This window comes from Plectrocnemia conspersa, unplaced genomic scaffold (assembly GCF_051122295.1).
Source record: "Plectrocnemia conspersa isolate PC_06_02 unplaced genomic scaffold, ASM5112229v1 ptg000012l, whole genome shotgun sequence".
NCBI lineage: Eukaryota > Metazoa > Arthropoda > Insecta > Trichoptera > Polycentropodidae > Plectrocnemia > Plectrocnemia conspersa.
The window spans coordinates 28,592,701-28,612,604 of NW_028277176.1; the positions used below are offsets into that span (position 1 = coordinate 28,592,701).

The following is a 19,904-nucleotide window of genomic DNA, read 5'->3' on the forward strand; positions in this document are numbered from 1 at the left end:
AGCTCCAAGATTTTTTATATTCCATTTCACGCTGGTCGAGCTAGTAATGTAATATGAGATTATTCTTACAAGTTGTAATTGCGACTAATTAATTAAAACGTCTTAATTATGATTATTCTACTATATGTTTAAACCTTCTTACGATTATAATATTTTTTTCATCCATTTGCTGTTCGTGACGACAGAGATAATGGACGTAATCGTAACTCTCTCAAATATATAACAACTAAAAAATAATAAAAAACTGTTGAGATTTAAAGTAGGATATCGCTTTGCAGATTCTAGATCATAAAGTCAGAAAATTCGCTAAAATTATTACCATGACATGGTCTACTTTTATTTTTGATGATATTAAAAAAAACAAAAAAGTTACTTTATAATAAAAGGATTATACGAATAATACGATATATACATTTATGTTTTCATCTGGCTAGCCGTACATGTTTAGCTTTAAATAATAACTAAATTCGGGTAGGCGACAAGGGACGGAGTTCGGAGGTCCTGCGAGACATGTCGGCGCAAATTGTGCACCCCGTTCACGTGTACGCACACAATTATCTCAGGATAATGGCGGGTCCGGCTGACCACGCACCTACAGGACCCTCGCAGGACACGGTCCCGAAACTTAATTACACGACAAGTGGAAAATGGAAAACGGCAGACCCCACGGGGCGGATTGCGTTTTGATGGGGTCCACCCGTGCAGCTCTGATGGCGCAATGATGAGGCGGTTTCATCCATTCGTTTTTAACTATGCTATGTCGAAAATCGTTATACAGGGAATTCTTTTTCGTGGTAGTATTAGGATATTGTGAGGGCTAAAATGTATATTATTCTTTCCGCGAAAGACAGTATTTTAACTTTCAATGTTAAATATGATCCAGCATTAGTGATTATGTTTTGTAAAAATATTATGATTTGCAGATTTTTTGGTTTGATTATTAATTGTTTTTTTTATAACATTACAATTATAACTAATTGTCATAATGTGTTTAGTATCTTTAAATGTTGTTTAGTTGGCAAATCTAATAGTTTATTCTGTAATATATTGTGAACTGTTGATACATATTTTCTTTTAAACAATCTTTCTTATATTAGGATACTTTTAAAAATACTTCATACACTGATGTCTACGTGTTTTATTAAAAATCAATAAGACGACTGTGTACGTAAACCTTTTTGTATTCAGGCGCGTACGAAAAGATACATATTCTCTTTCGCTCGTTCGCGTGTGAAGTGATGAGAGTGAGTAAGACATAAGGGTGTGCGTTACATGTGTTCCGCACGCCCAGTTCTTCACCGTGCGCGTCTATTGTCTAATTCATTTTTTTAATTTTTTTTTACTTATTATACTGCCAGAAAAAAGATTTTTTAAAATACAGGCGCTAAGTCTTGATTTTTTAAAAATAAATATAGGAAAACATCGTTCTTGATTGAATGCTTCCGGATGCCTTATATTTTTTTATACCGGAGGCAATTTATTTCAATAAATATGTTTCTATATTATGTTTTGTCAGTAACGATTATCCAAATGAACCTTTTAAAAAGCCAATTTGATCAAAATGCGAAACAGATTTATGTAAATAATTAGTATTTACTATTATTTTAATTATTGCACATTTAACATTTGTTTTAAAATATCTCTAAAAAAATTGTCTTTTGAATACCTTGTTAATAGTAGCATAAATTAAATTTAAGTGTTTACTGCATAATATTATTTAACTTTGATATCTTACGCTGATAACACTACTTAGGTTAATTTCCTATAATAAGCATTATTTTATTCTTCGCTTCTGCTTTCAGGCGATATAGGCATTGTCGTTTTCAATATTCTAAGAGAGGCTTCGAACCGTAACTTAACTGAAAGCCATAAACTGGAAAAAAATTGTCGAAACGAAAACCAAAGTTGAACTTAAAAAATCGGTTTATTTCGGTTCGGTACGTGTTCAAACAAAATAAAATTATGAAATTAAAAATTAATCTTAAAAAAAGAATATGTTTTAAATATTGAATTATCTAATAGGGAAACATCTTTATTTCAATCTTCTTTATTAAATTAAAAAATCTTTAAATATTTATAAAGTTTAGACAGAAAAAAAACATATTTTAGAATTTTATGAGGAAAATAAAAATACATATCCTTATTTATATAAAATTGCAATAATGGTTTAAAGAGCTTTACTAACACAAGTTAATGTTGAAAGGGCCTTCTATAGTTAAAAGTTTATTCTATAAGACAATATAAATAACTTACGTATTTTTAATTATAAATAAATATGTATGTGTATATAATATATGTTTTCGTTTATTAAATTAAATTATTACCATATATTATATACTTCTAATTCTAATTATGACACATTTTATTAATTAGTAATTATTATTATTTATATTATATTATTGTATTAATTCATATAGTACGCTTATTGAACAAGAATAAATCAAACGTTCCATATTTTGGTCGAAAATAAATTTTCAATACAAATAAAAATATGATTTAAAGAAAAATTAAACAGTAAAAGCTGAATGAAAAACTGAAAACCCAAAAAATCGTTATTTTTTTCTAAACAAAAACCGGAATATAGCTGCTAAATATATTTTTTTTGAACTGGAATAAAATCCAAAATAAAAAAAATAATGGCTCAAAGCCCTGGTTGTCAGCCATGAAGATATTTTTCAACAAATAAAATATACGTAGTGCAAAAATTAAATTAAAATGAAATATAAATTTTCGGGACTACTGATATTTCATTTTATAATACCGGTAGTATCGAAGCTTGATTTTTGCCCCAATACCGGTATTACCAGTATTATAATCCCTTAAAACATATGTAAATCAGTACTTTTATTACTTTTTAATTAATATTATATTTATTTTAAATGAAGCTACTATTTTTTATAAACAAATTTATATTGATATATATCTCCAAATATTGATTTTTATGAGTTATCGATTTTTTTTATAGTCTGCATTTTGCTATACGATTGAAAATTAGGTTAACTAATAAACTTTAGCCAAGATATTCACCAGAGATTTTTTTAGAGCAAGTTTCATGTCGGTATGATTAAAACTACATCAGTTATCGTTTCCTAATTTTTTTATGTATTTTATTATACATAAATAAACCAGAAATGTAGAAAAACTTTTTTATTTAAATTTCATATATAAGCTAATTTAATAAGTTTCATTATGTTATTAGCGATCTTGTTCCCAAAATTCTACATTAATTTTCCAAAAATATAAAAAAACAAGTTTATATTTATAAACGTTTTCCTTAATAAATGATTTTAATTTATATTTTGAATAACTGGCATTTTGTTGCAAAATCAAAATAATTTGGTTGGCTATTTGGATTTTTACAAAGTCGAATAAAAAAAAAGTTCAATGTCGATTTGATAAAAAAAATACGGCTGTAATAGTGTTCTTAAAAATTCAAATAAATAACTTGCATCATTATTTTCAATATAATTTCTATTTTTAAACGTTTTTTTACTTCCAAACATTTTTTTCTGAATTTTTCTAAACTGCTCTTTTTAAATAAAATGACAGATCAAGCGTGCACTAAGTCAGTATTTTCAGAAGGCTTATTTTGAAAAAATGTTTCATGTCAATATAATAAAAACTATGACGATCGTCATGTCCTAAAATTTTCATCGCTTATTTACTTTCGATAAAAAATAGATCTACTGTAATATTAAGCAAAAATTCGTCAAAAATCAGAAGCAATATAGTAATTTTGTGTGTTCTAAATAAAGCGATGTAATATTATATACGTAGGACTTGAAAATTGGGGTAGGTTCAATGTTCCTCTTGTTGTCGTTCTACTAGTAAATATTGATTATTTCGGGCAGTAACAGACTGTTTCTCATTGTCTAATAAAGATCTTATTAGAATTTATGTGTGTAGCAGTGGTTATAAAATTACCTAATAGAAACAATATTTCTAACACAAAATCAATACATGCCTTTTAATTAACACAATTCGTCGTGTTACTGACCAACATTTATTCAAAATACTATCAAGTGTTTATTTTAAAGGCTACTAGCATGAATTGTTGTTATAATCTTGCTATATATTATATATTATTAGCCAAGTTTTAAGCGCTGAATACAGTTAATTAGAAATATATTTGTATAAAACTAAATACTTTCATAAAACTAAGCAAACTTTAATACCTATCACAGCAAATTTTAATTCACTGCAAAATAAAACTCTCATAGTTATCTGCGAATGCAGATAGCCATGCTTTAATATTAAACCATCCCGATACATCTGCAAGATCGCGGAGAGCTTTCTAATAGTCCGATAATAACATCCATTCAAAATTTATTACAACAAGCTCCCGCATAATTAACGGTGTAAATCAGATCCAAAGGGTTTTAAACCTAGCGTGTGTTATTCATGAAGGTTGTATACCCTGCATGAGTGTATATATGTTCAGATACGCCTCGGGGGATTATAACCGAACGGCAAAATCATCGTTAGTAGGCATTCATCAGGTGCAGGCTGGGATAATCATTATCTGCTCAGACGCAAAGAGCTTATTGGGAACTAATTCACACGTAAAGCCATTGATTGTGGGGAGGCAACTACTCAGTGTCTAATGCGATCAAGCCATTGACGAAATTCGTTAGCTGCTGAGGCGTTGTGCTTGAAATAATTGATACGCGATTAGTATTGTGTACAGTAACGTGTAGCTTAGGCCAGTGGTCTATAAAATGAGGTACAAATAAGTAACAAAACATTATATAAAATAAAAAAAATATAAAATAAAGTAAAGAGCGAAGGGCCCAGGTTGGACTCTTGTGGAACTCCTAAAGGGGTGAAACACTCTTCAATAATCGACCGCCATAGGTTACAAATAACCGAGTTAAATCATCCGAGTAATATTTACAAATATTTAATGTCACATATATTCATGATTAAATGTTTATTTACGGTATTATTTCCGGATTTTAAGTTTAAGTCTTATAAACGGTCGATGTCTTGAGGACGCCTCTGAATACAACATGCAAATAGAAAATCGACTCCTTTGAGAAGTTGGAGAACCTTATTATAGCCCGGCACCTGAAGATTGCCTTAATACGCTTACGGTTTATATTCAACCATTAATTAATTTGGACGCAGGCCATGCGCGAAAAGTGATCGCTAAGCTAAGCTCGTGCAAAAGTTCATTATGAGGTTATTCGAGGTTGACTCAAAGCTTTCACTCTGTCAGGTCGTTTTGCTTTGCTCAATTCCTCGCTAGTGCCTGTTGTGCAATCTGGTCTAGGCGTGAATAGGTAGAGATGCCTAATTAAACACGGATTCTTAAACACCTGAGAACACTCTATTTCAAAACGGGCCCACCGCAAACCGAAGCCTGTGAAGGCTTTCAATATACGTCTACTTTGAATAATTCGGTTATAATTTTAAATAAGCCTTTCGCACTTTAGGTGAAAGTAATTTATTTACTTATACAGTCACTCGCGTGGAGATAAATAGGCTGTTCCATGAGTTGAATATATTTATATGCTAATAATAATGTATGTTAATACATTTAATTTAGTCAGTGAGCACTATCCTGATAATATACACCTACGCTGGAGGCTTACAGAGACGGATTTGTAACCCATAGATGAAACTGGAAATATTCGGCTATATAATTTAATTTTATAATAAGTACTAATTAACGTATTTGTTAATTAAAAGTCATATTGGTGAGATAAGATTTAAAGTAATTTAGAAAAAAATCAATATATTTTATTTTTTGTAAATTTTGTCCCCTTACCCATAAAAAAATATTAGGCTTTTCCTAATGTGCATAATATTATAAAAATAAACTATGCTAATTTCCAAGATTTTTTAAATAATTTAAAAATGAATTATACATTTATATAAAAATAATATAAAAATCGACAATTGCTACAGCAATTTGTATTGAAAATTAGTATATTTTTAAAGCACTGTCATGACCACCGATAATTGTGTTTCCAAAGTTTGCAATAATACTGGGATCACCGAAAGAAAAAAACGGTCAATACCGGTATTACTGGTATTGACATCATTATTATCTTTTTTTGTTAATTGGCAATAAAAAAATAGCAAAAAACTGATGTTCATTGATTCAAAGCCGAACTGAACGCTTTACTGCTAAATTTATGCTGCTATTAAATATTGATATATGCTTTCGAATTTTTCGAAACATTTGTCTTGCTATTAAATAAATATGTAGTAAATATTGTTGTCTTCGTTATGGTATTATTTGGAAAAAATAATATACAAGCAAGTTATATTTCGAATTAAGGTGCCGATAATAATGAACAATTATCCGTCTGACTTTTAATCAAACAAAAAAAAGCGTTTTTCCAATCTTCCTTACATTCAAGTACTTCTAAAAATATTTTGTATGCTGATCCTTTATTGTGTTATTTACGAGTACCAATAAAAATCAGCGGCAAATCTTTTTTGTTTTGGAACAATAAGTATAAAAAAAACATAATTTTTGACAAAATATCGTCTTTCATTGACCGCTTCTGGATGCCTCCTGAGTTTTTGGACTAAGGGAAAAAACACCATTTGCCAATTTATTCCTAAATTACTCATTATTTTTTATTAATAACGATTATCAGAAAAACCATAAAAAAGGAGTGCGTACAAAATTGTAAATCTATTTGTACAAAATGCAACATATTTTTTTTTAAAAACAGATATTTGATGATTGTAATATTTATGTGATTTGTTTTATAGACAAGTTTATGCTGTAATATATTATTGAACTTTGATACACGCTTGCGATTTTTGCGAATAAATTCAAGGATTCAAGAGTCAGAACATTTTTTTGAAGATGTTGAATGAAGTGTAGTAACTATTGTCGTCTTCATTTTTTTTTTTAGGATAAATATAATAAACAAAGAGGTCAAATTTCGATTCTGTCGATGTTGCAGACATTTATGATCAATTATCTGTTAATGCATATTTTGTGTTTCAAACAATAAGATGCTTCTAAACAATCTTCCTTACATTCAGGTACTTCTAAAAGTACTTTATACGCTGATCCTTTATTGTGTTGTTTAGGAGTACTAATAACAATTAATAAGATGACTGTGTACAAAAACCTGTTGTCCTAGTTATTTATTAACTTTTTCATTACTTTACTATATTGTCAGAAAATATTTTTAAAAATAAGGGCGCCACATCATGCTTCTTTTGGAGCAAAAAGTCTAGAAAATAATTAATTTAATCGACTGCTTCTGGATGCTAAGTGCATTTTTATACCAGATCACTTGCCAATTTATTTTATTAAAATATATTCCTATATTACTTATTGTTTTTGTCGAAAAAGAGTGCGTAAAAAAATGAATCTGTTTTTTTTTTAATTTTCTATATTTTATTATATTGATTCCTAGGATTCCTGTTTCAAAAATATTTTTTTTATTGACGATTTTATTCTGTTATGAATTTCTTTCTTATTAAAACAAGACAAAATTTAGAATTGTATTGCTTGTCCACATCTTTTGTAAAAATTATAAACATTTTTTAAAATTTAAAAATAATTAATAACTTTGACGTAAAAATAATCAATTTTGCAACATCAAAGGTTTATGTTTTATGAATCGAAATGGATCTCCTATGTTGTCATATTTTCACTAAAAATATTAAATTATAAATGTGCGAATCAAATACAGTCATCATTTTTTGAAATATGCAGTCAATGTAAAATACAGAGCCAAATATTGTGTTTTTTTTATTGATAAAAAAATGTTTGTTTTTATTTTTTTAAATAAAAAAATAATTATTACTTTAAAAAAAATCAATAAAAATACTTAAATAAAATCATTGAGCTATTTCACTGAAATTCCCTATTTTTACGAATTTTCAATTCCAACTCCCGGGATCCTCGGTATCGAGAAATAACACTACACGGTTAGTTACAATTTTATTCTCTGCTTCTGCTTTTCAGCAATATGGGAATCGTCGTTTTTTACTTCTAAACCGTAAAAATATCGTTTTCAGAAAATAAAATATACGAATTTGCAAAAAAAATTAGTGTACTCCCGGTATTTAATTTCTTAATACCGGTAATACCAAAAGTCTATTTTTGTTCTAATACCGGTATTACTGGTATCGGTCCTACCGATATTAAATTAAAAAAAAATAGCCGCAGGGCAGCGATTCTCAACCTGTGGGGCGCGCTCCCCTTGGGGGGCGAGGCGTTACTACAAAGGGGGCGCGAGTATATTTAAGAACAAAATAAAACTTTGTTGAAGGTCAAATAAAAGAAATTGTATAATTAAAAAAAGTATATATATATATATTTAAAATAAGAATACAGTTTATAATTACATATTACCAATAAATAATTTATTATATTTATTATTTAAGTTTATTAGTATGAAACAAATACCAGTTAAATATGTGTTTCTTATTAATTAATGACTAATAAAGGGTGGGGATAGTTTTCATTATGACACTATAATTTTCGATAGAGCAAAAAAGAGGGGGGGGGGCGCGAGAATATTTACGTTGGTAAACTGGGTCGCAATAACAGAAAGGTTGAGAAGCGCTGCCGTAGGGTAAGATAACATTTTTATGATGCGCATCCGAACGGACGTCCATTAACGGCTTATTAATATAATATTTTTAAGGAAGTGCAATAAAATCGTTGGACCTTACTATGTAAGTTCGTGATATTGCTTGTTATTGGTGAGCTTTTACTAGCGGATTTTTTTCTTATATTAAGTTGCAGGGTTTACAGTAACCACCTATAAGTTCAAACCTTTTATCGATAAATTTTTATCACCCATAATTTTTGCATTAAAAATATGCTTTAAAGTTCTCAAACTGCTGATTTGTAAGTGTACAGTTTGAAGATGAATATGACAATTTTTGTATTTTTTTATTCTTCTTTGTATATTTATTTTGTGTCATTTATGTATAATGACTTGCTTGTAAGGTGAACCGCACAAAAACATTGATTGTATTTGACATAGAGAGTCGCGATCGCGTCCCTTGTTCTTTACCGTTGCTGCCAGGACGCCAGCTCTTGAGAACGTTCCTCTTGCATGAGCCATCTAACTTATTAACTGGCTTGCCAAACACAAGGATGTATTCTGCGATAGATATTGCTTATCTATGTTTATTTATTTTTTCTTTATTATTAAATTGAAATGGTCATATTTGTGAAATAAAAAAATCAAAATATGCATTATTAAATTTAAGCCAATAGTTATAAATGAAACAATTAATTTTACATCGAATGTATTTATTTTTCAAACATTTTTGGGTAATCAGCGTACATATGGGGTTAAAATAACTTTTTTTTGGCACAACAAAATAACAATTAACACTCGCATACATCTCGATTTATCTACAATTTATTTACTAATTTTCACGCCGTACTCTCAATCAATCTAAATATAATAATAATTTAAATTATTTTTATACGTGAATGTGTGTGTGATGTGTTATAAATTTATCTACAAACACGGAACGCATGCGCGATTAGTGTTACAATAACAATTATTAGGCAATGTTAAATATATATTATTTTATTTATGGATACTCACAGAAGCTCCGATTTTTACATACATATACGAATAAAATTAAAATTACGATTAAAATAACATTTAAAAACTTTGACTAGCGATTTCAGCAGTCAATATATTAAAACTACGTTTTTTTTAATTTGTTAAATTAACTATGTAATGTTAAAAGTTTTTTTAATAATTATTTTGCATATATACAACCACTCAATATATCGCGCGAGTTTTCTCAAACTATATATTCGAGAAAGCTCATTCTAATATCGCGTTACAATATAAATGAAAATTTAATATACGGCAAAGTTTGAGTAATTCAAAATTTTCATACTGAAGCACAAATATATTACACGTTAATTTTAATTAAATTAAAAATATATTTCATCGTAATAGTTTCAAAGAGTTAAACTAATAAATGTATGAAAAGTCGAACTAGTTAATCTTTGCGTATTAGAATATTTTTTTAATGCAATTTTAAAATATAATAAAATTTCATTAATTACAAAATAATATGCAATGTATGTTACAATATATTATAGAATAATGACATTCGCGTAAACCTACGTTATATAATTATTTTTATTTTTTTTCATATATAATATATATTTACAAATAAGTTCAATAATAATTTTGACTACAGTTTAATTACATAAAATAAAGTAAAACACTTTATATATATATATTATATTTTTTAAAACAACACTTTAAACGAACTTCACCGTGCATAATATAAATGTGCATATACAGTGTGAGTACAAAAAATCGATACCAATTAAAATATATATTTATTGCACCCACTTTGTAAATATTTGCATACACATATGTTAAATTTAATTTCAATATCATATTTGCCTAAAAACGCCAAATAAAAATTTAGCTATTTGAGCAAATAACACAATTTAGTGTTAATAGTGTTTGTTTCTCCATTTTTTTGTGGTTAAGTTTAATTCTTTTAGCATAAACCCTGCAATAATTTAGCTCCTAACACTGATGTATATTAGTTACATTATGTACTTACATTATGCTATGTATACAATTTATGCTTTCGATTTTTTTTTTAATACATATATGTATGTATATATACAAAAAATATTTTTCTTTCACGTTTTACTTTAGTCTGTCGTTGAAATTTGAAAGAAAATTAAGGGATGTACATACACGCGAAAACATAATATTCTTACAAACAAGGAAAGTTTTTCTAATAATATATGTATATATGCTAACGTAGAGTTTTTACTAGGCTATACAAAGTTTTTACTAAACGTGAAGGTACTCACGCGAAATTTTCACTATTTTTGGACAGAAGGGAAAAGGGATCTTTTAAACTTATTCGCAAGATCGTTTTTAGGTAAGATCTAAGTAGAATGTTTTTTTTCGTATATATTTTTCACTATAAAATATATAATAATATAATAAAAAAGCTAACAAGGGTTACTTCAGCTTTGTTTTATTTAAATATGTATATGCCCACCTTAAGTTTTTATATCAATTCAAAATGAAGTATAGGGATTTAAATTTGCTTTTTTTTATACAATTAATCATCTATCATATTTTTACAGACGTTTCTCTACATATCACATTTAAAAACATTCATGTATAAAATTCGACGTCTTTAAATGATTTTCATTAGTACTTCAGATCTTGTGGCACAATCATATTTAAATATTTTTATTATAGTTTTAGAATTATTCTTGAACATCTTGCGACCTTTTCAGACGTCGCGCAAGCGGATTTTAATTGTAACACTATACTAGAGGCAATCGAGAAAGTTTAACTAACGTTGAACTCTAAAATCATATTATTTGATGCGCAGAACCGCTCCGTTACGCCGACGCTGTTCTTTGAGTCCTGCCACATTTTTTATAACATATCCTAGATTGTCCTTTATTTATGTTAAAAATAATATTTCACGACGAATATGATACAAGCATAACGTATAAAAATAAGAGTGAATTTTGTTGTCAGATGCCTATTGTATCAAGGGCGAACTTTGGCTGTCGCTAAAGTCTAGCGTGTAGTACATGTCGTGTGTGTCCAGGGGCGGCAAAGGCCGGGCCGTGACCGGGGGCTGTTTGTCCGAGAGCCAGTGGTGCGGGGGTCCTGGCTCGGGGGCTCTACGGACCCCAGACACTCGCGAAGCCCACCGTTGATAGGTCTTGTTTACACGGCAGTGGCACGCTGTCACCTGTAACGCAAACAAAATTTTAAATATAAGAAAAGTTGCACAAAAAGGTGTGAGAATTTTTTTATTGATTTTATTCTTATAACTTACACAATTAAAATTTTAGAATTTAATTAAATAACTCGTGGTGAATTAATGGATTCCAAATTAAAGCATTTATTCGCTTCAATAGAGACTTTCATTTCCATTCAATTAATATATTTTATATTTTACGTTAATGGTCCAGTTCCAAACTACGAACAAGAATAATGGAAACACGATAAATCATAAAAGGTTTTCATTCGAATGATTTTAAACTTTATGTATATACAATATGTATTGTTTGTAATTTATCGTAACAGCAAATTTAGTAATTACAACTTTTTGTATAAAGATTTCAATGCTGATATTGATTCGATCAAAATACCGGTATTTGAAAATTATTGCCTGTATTGTACTGTCAAAATAAAGGAATTATTTTTTCATATTTTTTTAATCGCAAAAAATATTTTTTTCTATATTTTGTTAACTTAAAATGACTTTATATTATATTCCAAGAACAAAGGATGATAAATCCATTTTAAATAATAGGTTTGTTTCTAAAAAAAATCACATTAATTCATAACATTAGTTGGTACGATAAAAAATAGTTGATATATAATATGTATAAATATACACAGTAAAAAAATATATTTCAGTTTTACGTTGTTTTTAAGGAGCAATAACTTTTAAATTTTGCACCACGATAACGCACCAGTTCCCACTTATAACAAAAAATGACATCGTCATGATGCCGTAGTAAGCATATATCCTAAATATGTCACTGAAATGTTTTTTCTAGACATTCAAACGATAATGTTTTGTGACCATATATAAAATAAAGACAAAATCGATAAGTGAGCTAAATTCTATACTAAATAGTGCATTCTCAAATATTTTGCAAATTAAAAGAAACTCTTTAATATATCTTATAAGTACAACTTTTAAGAATATGATGTAAATATTAAGGAATAAACTGTTGGAACGTATCTAAATTGGCTACCCTGGAGCCACGCGGATTCTCTGGAAACACATGGTTTGGCAACGCGTCGAAAGAACGAGTGCAGTGTAAAATATTTTTTGCAGTATTAATCTGTCTCATTGCTAATTGATAAACAATAAAAATTAAATTATTCATTATTTTTAGATCACATGCTTAGAATATTTATAGTCTCTTCTTTAATTGTATATTAAACAATATTTCAGATTTTTAATTTATTTATAATACACTTATTTTTAATTGCTTGTAAAAAAAGTTTTATGTTATTATTATAATATAAATAAATAATATAAAAACATAAAACAATTAAATATTCCATTCTGTTAAGCACACATTTTTAAATAAATAAGTATATAAAATAACAACCTTTCCCGAACCTAATTTTCTTGCCTCGGAATACACTCGTGCGTCATGATATCACACACTATTTTGCCAGATCTTTTTTATTTTAAAAATACTAGTTATTTTGATTTTAGCAAGAGCAATCCACTCTTTAACGAAATATTTATAGAGATCACCTTTATTTTGAAAATGACATCAAAAATAAAATCTGCCTCACATTTTTATTTACCCAAAAAAATGTTTTTTCAAAAAACTTTATAGAAACTTGAAAATTTTCATTACTTCACAAATTTTTAAATTGTCGTTATACTTTTAATCGCTGCGGTATACAAATAAAAGTATTAAAAACAAAATTTTTGCCCTTTGATTCTTCTACGATTTTTTTTCTTCGTGAACATAAACAAATATAATTGCGTTTCCGAGTAGCGTCCCATACCTAATAACACTGTAAATTGTGAGCGTGTTGATGGGGACTAGAAAATACTCATACATATTTTTGCAATACGTACGTATGAATCAGGCACGTGTGGTGAATATCCTCCCTTTGGCTCGCTCACACATAAAGTAACGGACACCCAAATAGCACGTCCCCAATTCACCGTGTTATTGGGGGGTTAACTGTACATTAATAGTTTTAAAGCACTTGAATAAAAGTGAAGGTAAATGCCGAATAAAAAATAATGCGGTATGAACAGATAGTAAAACTCCGGATTATACATCCTACAGAATGATAACGATGCTAATTTTAACTAAATCAAATTTACACATCTCAAATATATTCACCAGCCAGTCTAATAAAATATCTATTGGATAATTGCAAAGTCTGGTTTCGCCCTTAATTATCGACATTAGACAAAATATTTCCGTACGAAATATATTTTTTCAGACACAAATCAGAAACCACTTTTTCTTCTTCGAATTCGCACTAAAAATAAAATTATGCCGAATCGAATTAGGACATAGGCGAGAATAACTGCTTTCGACTTTTACACTCAAATCTTGTCCAGATACATAAGACATGAATTGTCAAGAGTTCAACTCGATCTTCGATACGACTTGTAGACTAAGTGGCGCAGTGCTATATTGAGAGCAGACACATATATAATTATTGAACGTATTAGTATACCTGTGTATTGTGTAAGCCCTTATTTAAGGATCATAAGAGCCCACTAACAACCATAAGGAGGTTCGTTCTCATTAAACAGTTTAGATATTACGCAATATGAAACCACACATACATACACCCATTTTATATATGCAAAATGGTGCGCCGCTAAAGGGCACCGAGGGTCATTTTCATAATCCGCACACTTTGTAAGCAATTATTCCCCATCTGGCAACGTAATTTCGTTTTGTAAAGCATCCAGAGCTATTATTCATTCCTTTTGTCGGACCCCCGAGGCAAGCAGCAAAAAGAGGTGCAAACACACACAACCCAGCCAACCAACAGCCCCAGATGACTAGGACACAAAAGAAACCAGTAGCTAAGCAAAAAATTAGCAATTGTTTAATCATGCGAGCACCTAACTGTATTGCTGTTAATTTACTGTTTTTAGAATAAAGCAACTATGTTTATAAAATTTCTTTTAAGCTGTCCAACTTTTTGTAACCCTCTGGCTATAATTATTATTAGTACTGTCTAATAATTATTTTTAAATATATATAATATTCTTTCAAGAAAAGGATCTAGCCTTTTCTTAAAGAAAATCCATTGCCACTCTTGTATTTTAATTATGCTTATTAAGTTATTTTGTATACGATAGCAATAATGTAAGTCGTTTAAAATTAAAAGTATTTTGCTGATTAAAAATAAAATAATATCTAATATTTTTTATATTAAATTCATATTAAGACTGTATATTTGAAATGGATTAGAAATTGCCTCAAATATTTAAAAATAACAACTAAAAAGTTAAGCTTAAATTGTATATTGTGATTCCTATATAAATTCGTAGTTTAGTTTTTTTATTAACTCTTGTGTACCTTGACCTTCGAATCAGGCTTAGACGGTCAATCACGTTGACAAGTTACTATAGAACCCAATTCTAGATTCACATATTTTTTCGAACTGTATATTTTCTCCAATCTGGCGTTGTTGAACTTTAAATGCGATACTTGTGTGTTACAGTTTCGACGAGGGTCACTTTTTGACGTTGGATGTGACGTTACGTTAAGGCTTTCCAACTTTGGTTTATAAAGGATTTATAAACCGAATTTATACTACATTACACTGTACAACAATGTTTCAGCCACAATAATTTGATATGTGTAAAATTATATAATATTTGTAAAATTCCTAAAAACTTATCGTTTTACAAAACTGACAAAAGTTATTTTTATTCTCATTATTATTATTTCTTATAAGAAACTTTAATAGAAAGTACATTTTTAACTAATTTTAAATCTCATTAATTTGTGGTAATTATAATTAATCACTTTTTAATTTAAAAATTTAACAAAATATTGTTTTTTATTTACAGAAATATATTTTTTATATAGTTAAAATGTGTGGTCTATTTTTTTATTTTTTGCTACAGTAATTATAATATTATTTTTATGGTTTTTTGCTGCAAGAAAATATGATCTGATTTCAAAGCTGTTATTTGTTTATTGCTAAATAGCTAAAACTTTTTATTACACTTTGTTATTTACTATATTTTAAACATATTTAAATTTGATAGTAAAAAAAAAAAAAAAAAGTTTGTTTTAAAAATTACTTGAAATTTTTAGAAAATTAATAAGAATTAACAATGTTGTGCTATTGGTAATATTATAATTTTGGCATAGTTTGTATCTAATTCTATAATTTCGTAATAAATTCTTACATTTTTTTGCGCCTAATTTATTAATTTTGTAATTATTTTTTTCTAGTGAGAAATAAAAAAAATGGATAGTTGATTTAATTATTTTACAAATGGTGTACACAAACAGTTTAAAACATTTTTCATATTAAAAATAATAAAAAAAATTTAAATCAGTTCATATTTTTCATAAATTCAAAAGCATATTTTCGTTTGTAATTAATTGAACAATATCGAGTTTATTTTAAGCGATTTTACTCAAAAATATATAATTATTATTTTAAGCGATAAAGTTTTGCTTTCACTATTTTGCTACATCTTAACAATTTAGTATAAATATGCTAAAACTCAGTATAATGAAATATCAACAGATTATTTCATGATTTAATTAAATTACATTGAGTATTTTAAGTGGCGACTTTAAAAATCTACTACATATTTTTATTCCAGAGCCCAGTTAATCAGTTAACATTTTCCTTATGTTTAGAAATGCATAATAATTCTGCTTTGCTCTTATTATTTTAATGCATCTTAAATATGAAGCATAAAATATGTTTGCTAAAGCAGCAGAAATTTTCGCATGGTGAGCTGTGACGTAATAAAATATTCATAGTTTATGTTCTAGACTTGTAATAATTTTGTAAGAGTATTTACTATCTAGAATCTGAAACCCAAAACCAGCTTTTATTTATTTAAATATTGATAGCTTAAAGTGTAAATATTGATAGCTTAAAGTGTAAACTTTTCTTTTGGTTGAAAACTACTTAATAATTTAACTTTGCTCATATAAATCTGATGCATAATTACTATGTAGCAGATAATATATTTGATAAAGCAGCATAAACTTTTGTATGGTTCTGTATGTTCTAATGTTTGTAAAATTGAGCAGTGATTTAAAATATTTACATATTTATAATCAAGAGTCTAAAAACTAATTTTAAGTATTTTAATATCGATAGTTTAATGGGAGAATTTTTAAATGACTTTCCTTTTAGGTAATTTAACTTTACTCCTATCATTCTGATACATCATAATAATGTAGCAAAAAATCTGTGAACTTTAGAGTTAAATAATTGTTGCAGCTTAATATTTTGAAGGTTTTTTATAATTTTATAAAATTATATTGTTTGTTAGGTAGCGATTTAAAAATATATATATATTTTTTTTTAATAAAATACATATACGATATATATTTATAATAAACAGTTGTTGAATGTCATCAAAAAAATAATCAAAGTTGAATTATTTTGTATAATATAATTAAACGTGACTAAGAGTAAAAAATAATAATTATATGGTATAAATGATCTTATTATTGGTAGGAAAAAATTCAAAGTTGGTATTCAGCGTAATTAACGACAGTCCTAATATTCCGACAGCATTACGCCACAGTGACTTTTTGTCGCGCTAGCAAGGGAGAGCTAGAGAGAGCCTAGGGCAAAATTAAGGACATTAAATAGGTAATGTAATATAAACCGCTCTTACCACAATTCCGACAATCGCTATGGCTGCTCCCATGGTACCCGCTGCCATGTACACGTTGTGTAGTCTATCGTGGTAAAGGGCCACGGGTAGTCTTACTTCACGAACGCCACCATTATTCCCCCCTCCGTCTACTTCTGTGGTCGCGCCGCCTCCACCCACGGACTCCATCACGAAGTCTTCTGAAATGAAGCATGTGGATTTAGAGAAAGATAATTCATAATGCTAGGTCACGTAGTGTTGAATCGGTGCTTTACCTTCGCAAGTCTTGCCAGTGTAGCCTGGGCGACAGGCGCAATAGAATGAGTCGACACTGCTCCAACAGGTACCTCCGTTGGCGCAGGGGTTAGTGCTGCATGTCTGTTGAAGAAGATTAAAAATGTATTAGGATTTTAAAGAAAAGTATGAATCGTAACATTTTATTATTTAATAGTTAGATTATATTTGTATTAACCTTTGGAAGTCCAAAGGTATGTGTGTTTTACAATTGCAGTTCAAAAGCATTTGTGTCATGCCAAATATAATTTCTATTTTTAGTATTTAATTTCGTTAGGTACTCAGACATACTTCTATTAATATATCACATAAAAAAAGATTTGGTAATTCCTAATCATTTTACATAGAATTAACAAACAACTAAAATACGTCATAAAATATGTTAATCCATCAATGAATTTTGGAAAAAATTTTTTGACCAGTCTGCTCGTCGAGTACTCTGTTATTGACATAACCTAGACGTGTGAATTACTATCTATGGTTCTCAATCTAAAAATGCGTATTTTAAAAAATATTTTACATTAATAGAAATTTCTTACTATTTGTAAAATATAAGTTTATGCATACGTTATATAGTTTCTATTATAAACATAAAGCGAATTGTTTAAAATGCATATTTTTATCAACACTAAGTGGTGAAATCCTAAGCCGCACTCTTTATCTGTTTGTGTCGGCTAGTGGTATTTTAACAAATATTTTAAATCAATGTTTTTTTTCCGAATATTTACAGGTATTTTAATTAAGTAAAAAGTAGGACTAATAGTTGACTTTTTGTATTTCCAAAACTCGGTTCAAACTAGTTTTAAATTTCACAAAAAAAAACGGTAAAATTTCGAAGGCTCGTTAATATGTATATTCTGACAAATATTTTACAAAATAAATTGAAGTAAAATAACCATAAAAATTACAGAATGTGTGAATATTAAATGACAAATGATCAATTATTAAATTTTGCTCTTAAAGATTTTATTGAGAATACAATATTATTTATTGGCCATTAAACGTTTTATTGTTTTTATGGCATTAAATTATACGTAAAATATCAAGTTTTTAAAATGATTAAATCAAAGGGTGCAAAATGATTTTAAAGTACGTAAAAATCTGGTTATATTTGGCAATAATATAACCAGATATTACAATCGTGAAGTCAATATCTGTGGTGAGCTTTAAGTTATGATTTTATTTTTATTTGTTTACACACTGCTTAGAAATAAAAAAAAATAGTTGCTAATTATTTCATAGAAAATAAAATGTATGTTAAAATAACGGAGTTTCAATATGGCAATATAGTGAGGTTAGGAATGGCTCATCCATGAAAATTTTCAAGAGTCCGAATTCCGTTTTCAAAACCCATACCAATAGTAGTTGAGTTGAGGGAAAAGATACAAATCAGACTAACCATCAGGGCTCTGCCCTTGATCCATTTGGTTTTTAGAGGTCTTGCAAATAAAATTCTCCAAACATCCGGCATCTTTTAAGCAACAACATAAACCGTTATTTTGCGGAAGGCTCATCGCATTCGCTGCGAAGACTAGACCCCCAGAGAGCCTGCGTTACAGCGTCTACGCCATTCAAAGAAGGAATGAAAAATGTGACCTAAAATAAATTACGTTTCATTTGAGACCACACGTTGCTCTCAAAATATTGTATTTTAGTATCATATATAAGATTTTTTATTATTATAAAAAATAATAATAAATTAATATGGAAATTTAAAATGGGTTTAGTAGATATAATAATATTACTAATAAATATTTATGTGCGGAGAAAATATTTTTAAAAAGTTTCAATATACCTGCAATATATTTAATACTATAGAAGATATGATATTAACTTTTGCTTAAAATATCGATAAAAATTATGTTACAGATATCGATTTTTGTTATACAAACTCAAGGAAACTTAACATGGTTTGTAAGGCTAAAAAAATCAAAAAAGTTATAAATAAATATTAATAATAAACAATTTTTGTATATTTACTCATTAAATAACAAATCATGAAATTGTGCATTTATTAGTTTTTACAATATTATTTGTATCAAAAAATTTTGTAAAAATAAACATCTTAATCATTATATATTTGCTGTTAAAAACGATGTTTTATTAATTATTATACAGTATTGTAGTCCATCCAAATTTCATTTTTAATAATGCATTATCCAATATTTGCGCAAGCTAATTGCATATAAAATAATATTTAATGTGAGCAAACGTAGAAATTTGGGCAAATTGCAAAATTTAGTTATTAACTATGCATATTATAACGGTTCTGCAGAGTTTCA

At 28.2% G+C, this 19,904-nt stretch overlaps 1 protein-coding gene across 1 annotated transcript in view; it reads right to left on the reverse strand.

Annotated features, from left to right (window-relative positions):
• Positions 1-9,227: 9,227 nt before the first annotated feature.
• Positions 9,228-19,904, reverse strand: part of wry (delta and Notch-like EGF repeat containing weary) — a 236,044-nt gene continuing 225,367 nt past the window's right edge. Inside the window, exons 10-12 of the mRNA XM_088200754.1 lie at positions 17,604-17,706; positions 17,350-17,528; positions 9,228-11,706 (exon numbers count right to left, since the gene is read on the reverse strand). Coding sequence (XP_088056880.1) covers positions 11,491-11,706; positions 17,350-17,528; positions 17,604-17,706 — 498 coding nt within the window. The 3' untranslated portion in view covers positions 9,228-11,490. The remainder of the gene's footprint in view (positions 11,707-17,349; positions 17,529-17,603; positions 17,707-19,904) is intronic.